The sequence below is a fragment of the Struthio camelus genome, chromosome 8, assembly GCF_040807025.1.
Source record: "Struthio camelus isolate bStrCam1 chromosome 8, bStrCam1.hap1, whole genome shotgun sequence".
Taxonomy (NCBI): Eukaryota; Metazoa; Chordata; class Aves; order Struthioniformes; family Struthionidae; genus Struthio; species Struthio camelus.
Genome location: NC_090949.1, coordinates 19931717 through 19944024, shown reverse-complemented (window position 1 = coordinate 19944024; position 12308 = coordinate 19931717). Strand labels below are relative to the sequence as shown.

At 37.2% G+C, this 12308-nt stretch overlaps 1 protein-coding gene across 6 annotated transcripts in view; it reads left to right on the top strand.

The window, feature by feature from the left end:
* LOC104149082 (leucine rich repeat containing 8 VRAC subunit B) overlaps window positions 1–12308 on the top strand; it is a 63160-nt gene that overhangs the window by 16924 nt on the left and 33928 nt on the right. For 2 of the 6 annotated variants that reach the window (XR_011142554.1, XR_011142553.1), the window contains exons 3-5: window positions 144–243; window positions 890–3051; window positions 4079–11670. Coding sequence is in view for 1 of the 6 variants with exons in the window: in XM_068952567.1 (XP_068808668.1) it covers window positions 11597–11670 (74 nt within the window). In the remaining 5 variants the exon portion in view is untranslated. The other 4 variants (XR_011142555.1, XR_011142556.1, XM_068952568.1 and 1 more) reach the window with 4 other exon arrangements.

Below are 12308 nucleotides of genomic sequence, written 5' to 3'. Positions count from 1 at the left end.
TCCACTTTGTGTAGCTGTAACAGTGCAGATCCTAACGGTCCTGGTCTCTGCAATAAGACAACATTCTGATGAAAGCTGAAAAGTCTGCTCTTTATTCCTAATGATTTCACCTACTGAAGTTTACTCAACACTTTTCCAACCAGAATGAAGACAAATGCAAAGATGGCATGTCCAAGGAATTTTAAAAGGTGTAGACCTCCTGATTGAAGAGTGCTGTGTATTTTATTCTCTTTAATTAGTAAAGTAAGTATGAATCCTGTAGGAATAACACTCAAATATAAGCTCATAATTGTTTATTACAGTTTGTCAATTGCAGTAAATAGCTGTTTTAGAATTTATATGAACTATTTAGTCTTAGTTGATTGGATGGAATGATTTAATCCATAGAATATTCTAAATTACAAGAGTGATCATGTTAATACATTGCTCTGATTCTAGTTCTTATAAAGGAGAATATAACTTATACTACTTCATTATAATACTTAATACTACTATTATAATACTTAATACTACTTCAGTTTAAGGACAGGTGAAGAACTATTAGTAATATCTCTAATAAGCACTTCTTTAACTTTGACCTGCTTGTTGCTTTTACTTTAACAGTATCCAAATGCTTGGTCAAAATATATTCCTCTTAACTTCTGGTGCTAGTTTTCACTCTGTGGTTAAATTCTTGCATTCCAAGTAATTTTCTTTAAAATAAAATAATGAGATGATAGCTAGGGTTAGGTATCAGGAGTTCTTGGGTCCTTTCGCTATGCTTTGGATGCTAGGCCAATGTTACATGTATTTTAAAATCAAGAAAACAGTGATAAGCTGCAGGTGTTTAATAGAGAATTGTTAAAAGCAGTTTTTCTCACTGTGTGTCTCTTCTTCCCCCCTACACCAGCTGCTGCTCTCTCACAGGTGAAAGTCATGATCACGCTAACAGAACTCAAATACTTAGCAGATGCCCAGTCATCCTACCACATACTGAAACCATGGTGGGACGTCTTCTGGTATTACCTTACCATGATAATGCTGCTAGTTGCTGTGCTCGCTGGGGCTCTCCAGCTTACTCAAACAAGAGTGTTGTGTTGTCTTCCTTGCAAGCTAGAATTTGACAATCACTGTGCCGTGCCTTGGGATTTAGTTAAAACAAACCTTAACATGTCCTCTAGCTCCACAGCACAAATAATCATCCCACTTAAAATCCAGAATGATCTTCATCGGCAGCAGTATTCCTATATTGATGCAGTATGTTATGAAAGACAGCTTCACTGGTTTGCCAAATTTTTTCCATACCTAGTGCTTCTGCATACCTTTATTTTTGCAGCTTGCAGTAATTTCTGGCTTTACTATCCTAGTACAAGTTCCAGGCTTGAGCACTTTGTAGCCATTCTTCAGAAGTGTTTTGATTCTCCATGGACAACACGTGCCCTCTCAGAAACAGTTGCTGAGCAATCTGTGAGGAGCTTGCCGATAGCCAAATCAAAAGCAGTGATTTCGTCACCTGGGAATTCAGTAGATATAGGTGCGAGCAGACAGTCCCTGCCATATGCGCAACCTGGCTTGGAAACAACGGGAAGAGAAAATTCCTCAAGTGTTCTTGACAAAAAAGAAGGGGAACAAGCTAAAGCTATATTTGAAAAAGTGAAGAAATTCAGAGTACATGTTGAAGAGAAGGATGTCATATATACAGTGTATATGAAACAGATTATAGTCAAAGTTGTTGTATTTGTAATAATAATAATTTATGTCCCCTATTATTTATCCTTTATTACACTTGAAATTGATTGCGTAGTTGATGTTCAAGCCTTTACAGGCTACAAAAGGTACCAGTGTGTTTATTCACTAGCAGAAATTTTTAAAGTTTTGGCTTCATTTTATGTTGTTTTAGTGATCTTCTATGGCTTAACTTGTACTTACAGTTTGTGGTGGATGTTAAGAAGTTCACTTAAGCAATATTCTTTCGAGAAGTTGAGAGAGAAAAGTAATTACAGTGATATACCTGATGTGAGGAATGACTTTGCATTTATCCTCCACTTGGCTGATCAGTATGATCCTCTTTATTCACAACGGTTCTCAATATTCCTGTCTGATTTGAGTGAGAACAAACTGAAACAGATAAATCTTAACAACCAGTGGTCAGTGGAAAAACTGAAAAATAAACTAATAAGAAATTCCCAGGACAAGATTGAACTTCACCTCTTCATGTTAAATGGTCTTCCGGACAGCGTCTTTGAACTGACAGAAGTAGAAGTCCTAAGCTTGGAACTTATTCCTGAAGCCAAACTTCCTTCAGCTGTGTCCCAGCTAGTCAATCTCAAAGAACTCAATGTTTATCATTCATCACTAACTGTGGATTATCCAGCAATGAGCTTTTTAGAAGAAAATCTGAAAACAGTGCGTCTAAAATCTAGCGAGATGGGGAGGATTCCACCTTGGATCTTTCATCTAACAAACCTAAAGGAATTATGCCTAACAGGGTATTTCATGCTAGATCATCACAACTCCACATACAATGAAAGCTTTCAGGGGCTAAAAAATCTGAGATCAATTCACTTAAAAAACAACCTTTCCCGTATACCTCAGGTGGTTACAGACCTTCTGCCTTCTTTACAACACTTGTCTATCAACAATGAGGGAAATAAACTGATAGTGCTAAATAACTTGAAGAAGTTGGTGAACTTGAGAACCTTGGAATTAATCTGCTGTGATTTAGAGCGCATTCCCCATTCTATTTTTACTCTAAACAATTTGCATGAAATTGACTTAAAAGAGAATAATCTCAGAACAGTGGAAGAAATAATTAGCTTTCAACATCTTAAGAATCTTTCTTGCTTAAAACTGTGGCACAACAGCATTTCATATGTCCCGGTGCAGATTGGTGCGCTGTCAAACCTGGAACAACTGTATCTAAATTACAATAATATTAAAAATGTTCCATTGCAGCTATTTCTTTGTAAAAAGTTGCACTATTTGGATCTTAGTTATAATAAGCTAACCTCCATCCCTGAAGAAATCAGTTATCTGACCAATCTGCAGTACTTGGCTTTGACAAAAAACCATGTAAGTACAACTTTTAGTTACTTTAATTAAAAAAAAAAAAAAGCAACAACAGAAAAAATCTTGACTTAGCCTACCCTTTCTTCCAGAACAGTCTCTGGTTCAGAATACACTCATCATGACCACTACAAAAAACAAACCCAGTAAAGTTGAACGATGGTGGTGTTTGTTTTGATTACTAAGACTTCAGTATCATCAAAGCTTGTGTAATACTGAATAAGTACTGTAGCAGCTTAAGGGCTCTGATTCATAAACAGAGATAGTAGAGGCTGGATGGCTGCTGGAATTATCTTTCCTTTCCCTGCAGCTGTCTGCCCAATTAGTATCTTAATGGAAATATACTGTTTTAAGTTTTTACCTTAAAATATCAAACTAAGCTGTGAATCAGCAGCTGATTTTTGAGCAGCTTGGCTGTCTGTGTGATTGGCAGGAAGAAAATATTTATAGCTGGTAACTCATCAGAAGTGCTAAACTGCCTGGCTCTGTAGCACGGGGTCCAGGATTGCGGCCTTGGGCTCCATTCATGTTTAAGTTCTTCAGTGAGGCTGTTTTGGGGTGTTAGTCTCTGTAGGATAGACCAGGATTGAGCTACAACCGCACTGCACGGGTAACTGCTTGTACAGGTTTCATAACGCTAGGAGATGTCAATGTCTCACCATAGAATCTGTATTTGGTCTCCATTAAGTGATTCTTTAGGAGGCAGCCTATTTACCTCCTCTGCCACCTGCGCACACACGCTTCGCATCCCACCCCCACCATGCTTCTGACTTGGTTTCTTCCAATAGCACAGAACATCTTCAGAACAAAACAGACATATAAAAACATTATCGTGTTCTCAGGCAGTTAAAGCTGCGCTTTTCCCCCCACGAATATAGAATCATTTAAAATCTTCCCATTTCCTTACCCTTCCATAAACCAAGCGCTTTTTTTAACCTAAAATAAAGTTGGTAAGCAGGGAAAACATGCAGCTGCATTTATGCTAACAAATTGTAATGTACGTTATTCTCATTCCTTTCTTTCCTTTTTCTAGATTGAAATGCTGCCTGGTGGATTGTTTCAGTGCAGAAAGCTGCAATTTCTGCTTCTGGGAAATAACAGTCTGATGAATTTATCCCCTTGTGTGGGTCAGCTACTGAATCTTGTTCAGTTAGAGCTCATTGGAAACTATCTTGAATCACTTCCTGCTGAACTAGAAGAATGTCAGTTTCTAAAACGGAGTAGTCTAATAGTAGAAGAAAGGCTGTTAAAAACACTTCCACCTCGTGTAAGAGAACGTTTACAAGCATGCTCAGAGAAGTGCTAAGCTTGAAATGAAACTGTCGGTGCATTCTTTAAGCCTTTTATTTAGTATCTCTCTAAAGATCTGTACAAGTGAAGAGAAGGAAAGGAGAGAACATAGTTTACAGATCAGTCCTAAACTTAAATGCATTCAGCTGAGTTGGTTGTATTGGACAAGAAAAAGGTATTTAGTCTTAAACATAAAATACAGCCTTTAGCAGGTAATCATATGTTTGAATACATAAATCTGAATTATTGGTTGGATTCTCCTGGTTGAAATAATGTAGTCAATAAATGTTTATGATAGTATTGGAATGGATAGTTGATTGCCTGGCTGCAGTGAGTGTGTGTACATACTTTTTTTTTTTTTGGCCTATGGGAACTTTTTTCTATTGATGGTGATCATTTTAAATAGTTTCATTTCCTGCCATATGAGGACCAAGAACTATCTGGGATTAGTTTTTAAATATGAACTCTCCATTAACTTGGAATATATTAATTTAAAGAGTTTAAACTGTTTGAGCAGTTCAATTGCATGGGGTATACTGAAAATCCTTTTTAAACGTAACTTAATTTTTTTAAAGCTTTTTGAGTGTTGAGCATTATCTCTGTAACTGTGGAAGAGGCCTTCTGAGTCTTACTATTAAAATCAGTTGGACAATAAATACCTGAAACCAACTTCACTACTTTGTCTTCAAAATAGTGAAAACAAAGTGAATAGTTTGTCTAGAAATTGGGTTGTAAATCTGGAGAATCTGGAATAAGTGTTGTGCACGTGTACTGGATGACAACATAATTTTGTAGTATTGATCCTCATGGAGAATGATGGCAAACAGAACACGCTATAGTAACAAAGTTGTCTTCTATGCATTGTGGGCATCTCGGGCGTTAGTGTAGTGTATGTTGCTATTTAATGTTTTTATAACCTCTTGTTTACTGACTGCCTCAATGCTTTTTCTCCACCCCCAATTGCTGTAATTTGGTGACTGGGGAGAGAAGATGAAGGGGATTTGTAGTAGGTATTTGAGTAGGGACTGAAAGGCATAGTTTAAACTAAACCAAATATTCGCACAACTCACTAGTACTTGGGTAGGAAAAATGGAAAAACACTATAAGCGTTGCTCCTTCTAGGGGATATCATATTTCCGTAAGTTATAATGGTGAACTGAGCTCTAATAATACCATCCTTAATATCTGCAAAACTGGATGGAAATAAAATGGTTCCTGATTTTTACTCCTTCTTTTGCTGTGCACTCATTTATTACATTTGAAGTCTTAAATCTACTGGAATTTATCATGTCTGCTAAACATAAACTCTGCCGGGGGGGGGGGGGGGGGGGAGGAAGCATTCTTTCTAGAAACATATACTTGAAAACTTCTTGTAATATGTTAAAGTTTTCAAAACTACTGGCTCAATTGTGGATTAAATAAATCTGGTAAACTGTGCTCTTAATGACTTTGTATTCATCAAGTGTGCTAACTATATGTTCCAGTTTGTAATAGTATCTTCACAGAAATGACTTAATTTAGCATTAGGCTATTGTCATCTCTTGCTCCCATTTCAGTGCCTCTTTTTTGGAGAGTAAGGACTAATATGAATTAAAATGTCTAAGGCAAGTCTGATCAACATGGAAGTTGGAGATGTCTGTGCCATAGCAGTCCAAGAGGTTTATGTTTATTGACTGTACTGATTGTGTTCCAAAGATCTTTGTCGTTTGAACATTTTCTTCTCAGGGAACTGAAATGTGGTATAACTATTACTTTTTATGTAATTCTAGAAATATTTAGTTTAAATTAACTAGTTGCATCTATGTGCAAACCTGTCTTTATGGAAAAGTATATTTCATAGCATCCACATGAGCACTTCCAAACTGGAGTTTCAATTAATCTTCAGTTCTATAACAGTTTTATAGGCATTGACATGGTTCACAGAGTTGGCCTTGGTATATGTGATTAAACTGAAGTAGATTGATTTGTGCCCCTGTGGCTGGAGTTCTGTTAATAATTACAGTAAGTTTGTATCGGGACTCTAACTTACGGTTGAAGAACAATTTCTGCCAAGGTTTGAAACCTAAGACCTGCAGTCTAATAACTTTTTAAAAGATTAAGCAAGATTTTTCTTTAAAGCTTTTTTCATGGATTGGAAAGCTGTTTGAAGAAGTTAAATAAGCAAGTAACTGTGCATATAGTTTTGGCCAATGACTTAACTTTTTAGCAGTGTTACCTGCCCTTTTCCATAACTAATATAAGGACAGAGGTGAACAATGAGCTTAAATTAAGCATTCATTTTATGCTAATTCTTTCAAAGTGAAATAATAGAAATAATTTAGAGAAAGGTATTTCATTTCTTAAAATTTGTAACCTCAAAGCATTGGAGGAAACTCCAAGAAATGCACAAGCATATAAACAATACTTTATAGGTTAAAAAGGTTACATTTTTATTGTGTAGACTTCTAAGATTTTTTCCATTGTGCACCCCATCAAAGATGGATGTTTTTTTACTGTATGTTTATAAGTGTGAATGTCAATAAACACCTAGACAAAAGCCAGGAAGTTTAATTGCTACGGGATGAAATTACAAATCCACTGTCATAAGTTTTGTACTATAAGCAGAAGTAGCACCTAGTCTTTGTGTCAACCAAACACTTCCAATCAAAAAAAGCTTTTTAATTTTGATGCTATGTTGTTTAAGAACTTTGTATTGTGACCTTCCTTATCTTGAACATTTCTTTGAAAAATTAAATTTTTTGCATTACAACTCTGAACTTTTCTTTATTTCCCTGTGAGAAATGTGAGCTGTTGCATTTAAGGCAAAGCTCAGAAGTCTATTTCCAGCTCTCTACTCTTGTGTGCTAGCAAGTGTATATTTCACAGGGAAGTGTGAAGAAAATGAACAACAGTGAACATGAAGTGAACGCTCTGCTCCTTATCAAAACCGTTCTCATGCTTTGAGCTAGGAGAGTAGCTCTTGTGCTGATCAGAACTAAGTTTCTGTCTTAATCGTTGTCTTACTACAGAAACTCCTCCAAGTCTCCCACGAATTTTTGGGAGCTGGGTTAGTATGGAATGCTGTCTGGAACTGTGCTGGGAAAAGTGGAAAGGCAGTGATGCTCTTCGCAGCTTGGCCCCTACGGCTATGCAGTTAAACAGCTAGAAATAGTGCTGCTTGTAGTAAATCGTGCACGTGTTTATAAAGTATTGCATGTCATCTGAGCTCCCGGATCTTATTTCTCTTGAAATGTGAGTTGATATTTGATGGAAATTTGTGGAAACCTGTGGCTTGTCTCCGTTTTGGAGAGAAGGAAAAAAATGAACATGCAACTGAGGTATATGAAACACTAGTTTCTAATTTTTCAAAATAATAACCTACTTGGCAAATTTTACAGAGCTTGGACCCTCTTTTTTCTTAGAGATGGAGTGGAATAACCAATAAAAATGACTGGAGTTTATGTGCTTGGAGATGGTAGTATCAGTGAAATAAATAAGACGGTTAATTCCTCTTACAGATGTTGTTCCAGGCTTCTGCAGTTCCATGTGTTTTGCTTACTTTGCACTTTATTATTGTCGTTGTAGTGTTTTTTTTTTTTTTGCTTTATCAGTAGATTAACATTGTGTTAGAAGACTTCCTCAGTATAAAGTCTCTCCATAGTGTGAGCTGAAGTTTTCTCCTTAATCACTTCTAATAAGTGACTCCATCAGTTTCTACAGTCTGGCAAGTACTAAAGTCAGTAGGAGGTGATAAGGATCAATTCCTCCTGCTATGATAGCTGCTTAATGTGTAACACTGCGTGCAAGGTAGTTGTCCTTTGCTTTTTCCATCTTTGTAGTATTTTCTTACAATCAAATGGTAATGACTTCTATGCATGAGCTGTGAGATATCTATGTATGTAGTTATATATTTAGGTATTTAATCCAGATTTAGTGCTAAACATGTCCAGCACACAGTAACATGCTAAGCATGCTCTTCTCCTTTATCTAAAATAAGATATTAAGGAAGTGGAAAGTATAAGAATAGAAATATGCATAAACTTCTGAAGAACTTATAGTGTCTTGAAATAACGTCCTCAGATGACATACTCAAAAGCCTTAGCCACAATGATTACCTGAAGACTTAGGAGTAGCAGTGAAACTAAGCAGACCTTGAAGGTGTGTGAGCCGTATTAATCAGTGAGTATGTATTGCCCGTTAGTGGGCCGCTACATCCCTAGCGCTGTTAGCTTTCCCCAGGCTGCCCTTTGTTTTGTCTAGATTAGGGCTCCGATTATGGAGCAGGGATAGTGGTTCCTGTGCTCCTGTAAGAGTTTTCCGCAGTTCAGGGATGATTCAGATTCTCCTGCAGCAGCTGTTGAGCTGATGTGTTTTAATCTGGGAAGCCAAGGTAACCCAACTGGTGTTACTTTTTGTGAGGTATACAGCAGCAATTTAGTAGCTATGGCAAAGCCCCAGAGGTGCTCCTGCAGCAGAGGTGGAAAACCAGAGAGGGGAGGGAGAAGGGTAGCTATCACAGGAACTATCCCAACTGTGGTAAGGGAAGCCATTGCTAGTTCTGTATTGGTTCCTTAATCTGGCTGAGGAGAGACATTGCCTGTTCGTCTCTGAGGCAGTCTGTCTTGTTAGAGAAAACTTGAAGTGACTCGAGGACTGTGCCGGGATCAGTTCTGCAAGGTGCTGAGTTTCTGAGTAACTGCTTATATGAATGTACTTGACTCCCACCCCAAAGCCAGTGGGAGTTCAGGGTATTCATACTGTTCTAAATAACTCTTTTTATTCCTAAAGATGCCTTGATAAAAGGAGCTTGTAAAACAATGATTTATTTTTTTTCTGTTCTGCAGATACAATTTATAACATATGCATGAAAAGGAAATTGATAGCAGTGTTCTGTTTAAAAAAAAAAATGCTAGAAACAAGCAACAATGTCAGTCAAGGACACATGAATCTGATTTGATTTGAATCTGTTTTTATGCCAAGTGTGTGTGGTTTTGCTGGCTTGAGAAATAAATCAACCGACTGGTCTTAACTGATAAAATACTCTTTTCTACATTGGTTCAGAGCATATTTGATAAAATTCTTGACACAGAATTCTAAATTTATTGAGTCTTGGTTTTAGCTATAGCTGCCTGTTTTTTGTCTAGATTTAATTCCAGCAGCTTATAAAGAAGGATTGGCTCTCATTGCAGTTCATTTACCATTAAGAGTGTAAAGAGTATATCATTATCAGTATAAATGAAGTCCTATATTCCATAGCAAGGGGATCTGAAATACTTCAAGTTTCTAGTTGCATTAGGCTACAGTAAAGTTACATTATTTTTGTATGTTAAAATGGGGGTTTTCAATAAACTTAGCTCATAAATAAAGATTAATAGTTAATATAGTACTTCAGTTAGCTTGATATAAAGTTCAGTGTATTTTATGCTGTTCTGCACTTACAGTTCTTAATATATCAAAGGTAAAAAGCACAGGGGTTTAATACTCTTGAATCAGCAGTAAAATAGCAAATGGTATATGACAAGCTGTCTTTCAAGACTTCAAGCTTAATCAGTTAAGATCTTAGTCATTTGTTCCCCTTGGAGTATTGCTCCAGGACCTTGCAGACTTGAGAAAATAAAACAAGAGCAAGTGACAAGCCCAGGTTTGGGGATTGCTCTCCTCAACCTCTTTTAAGGAGGGGGGGAAAAATATATATATATATATATATATATGTGTGTGTGTGTATATATATGGCTTTGAGCTTCTTCAAGCTGCAATGTCCCTTTTGCATTTTTTTTCAGAAGTCTCTCTCTTTGTATAAGTTGATTTCAACCCTGCCTTTTCTCATTAGTGGCCCAACCTAACTGAGTTTTAACTGCAGTGATAATTGCATAGGAAAAAGGAATTGGCTACAGCTAGATGCCAGTGTAAGTTGTCTCCCTGTCCTCTAGCGAAATGTTCCTTTGGTTTGTGCATTGAGGGCACGGAGATGCTAATCACTGCGGTTGCTGCCTCCTCCTTAGAGTCCAGCTGTTCATAAAATTACAGCCTGGTATGTAGGAGAATTCATGCTTGTGCTGGCACAAGGGGAGGGGCTGGGAGGGGCACAATAGGGCTGATTATTTTGGCAGCTGTGCCAGCTTATGTGAATTTTGATTGTTCATAGAAGCGTGACCCAAATAGTGGTCATATCCAAGTGTGGAATACAGAGAAGAAACAAAAAAAAAAATTGAGGCGAACACAGTAATTCTCTAGAGGTTCTCTCTGCTACAAAGTAAAGGAACTAACAGAGCTGGCAAAAAGTAGTGAAAAAGTATTATTCTGGGAAGCAGCTTTGGTTGTAGGTTTAAGTCCCTGCCCACATGAGATTTTTCTGTTTACATCCTTAACATTCATTTAGCTAACTGTGACTTCTGCCATCTTCATAGTCTTAAACTAGTGGTTTCTTTGACAGCTACCTAAGTCTGTAGGTCAGTGGGGAGAGAGTAGTATTTACATTGATTTTTTTTTTTCTTTTCTAGATAAAATAATATGCTAGAAATCTGAGAGGTTTTTTTAGTCTGAGCTGTGCATCCTGATATTGTATCAGATTGTCAGTGAAGCATGGGAAATGTATCCTGTGTAATTAGTGACCTGACAACTAATGCCTTTGCCTTTTCTGTCCAAATGATACATGCTGCTCAAAACATGTCCAGGGAAGAGAAGGGATGCATGCTGGGGAACACTAAAGAAAAGATGAGTCACTTACAAGTGGTTGTCCAAACAATGTGTTGTATGGTTATGTACCAGAGACTGAAAAATTAAGCTCCTCTGTGAAAAGGAGTTCAGAAGTAATCAGACATACCCAAAAAGTTGAACCAAGTGTTTGTAGATGAGGTTATCTCATGCTCTTTTATATCTTATTTTCCACTTCACTACTTTTATTTTGAAGTTTTAAATGTTAGTCTATTTCTATGCTTCTAAATACCTAGATCCCTGCATAGGGCATTTTATTCTAATTTTTTTTCCCCTGAGACTCCCAAAATGTTTTTCCTTACTCCTATCCATGCTTCATGCAGACTGAAGCATGTTCTTCTCTTCAGCTCCCTCTGCTGTTGCTATTACGTATTTCTGTATGGTAGCTGTACTATGGTTTCAGGCACGATCTCTTTTAAAAAAGACAGTTTTAAAGAATATTTTCATGAATTAAATATAAATCCTAATTAAAACTGTATTTCATTTGAATATAAACAGACTTCCAATCACAGCAGCGTGGAGCAAAGCCACGGCAACCAAGGATGGAACAAGAAAGGAGGACAGCAATATGTATTATGCATCCTTCTGCTGCCCGTTAGCTGCTGCGTGCGGAACAAATGGTCTACTGAAATGGCAGAAAGGGTATGAACTCCTTATCTCGGGTTACGTATTTGGGGGTCCAAATGTACGTTTTCAAGGTGTCTTTGTGCAGTCTTGCTGAGAATATATGATGAGATACAAGTGAGACCACCGCAAGGTGAGAAGTAAACAGTAATGAGAAGATAGATGTTAAGCTCTGTTAAATGGAAAAGGTCCTTGAAGTTGTTGAGAAACAGCTACCTTTACATAGTTGAAGAGAGTAGAAATTATGTTAAATTTTCCCCTGCTTCAAATCCATGTCAAAATTGTCCCCTGGGAGCATGCTCCAGTCACCTATCCTCTTTCCCTGTTGCCGATGTCTCTGCATGGTGCAGTACAGTCAGTATGTCATTTGCACTGTCTCACTAGCTTGGAATGGCTTCTGTTCCCCAGTGCTTGAGTCATTTTATGTCTTTAATCTCTTCCTAAAAAATCTATTACTTTCTTGGTATGTCTCAAATGACTCTCCCAGGAAGTTGGGATTTTTGGTTGGTTGTTTGACTTCATTTCTTTTGAAGAAATGAGAAAATAAAACACCTGTCATTCTGAAGCTGGATGAGATTTTAAAAACTTCCTAAAGCATCATGTATCTTTTTCTGTTTTATATTCTATGAATGTATAACACAATAGCATACTCTACG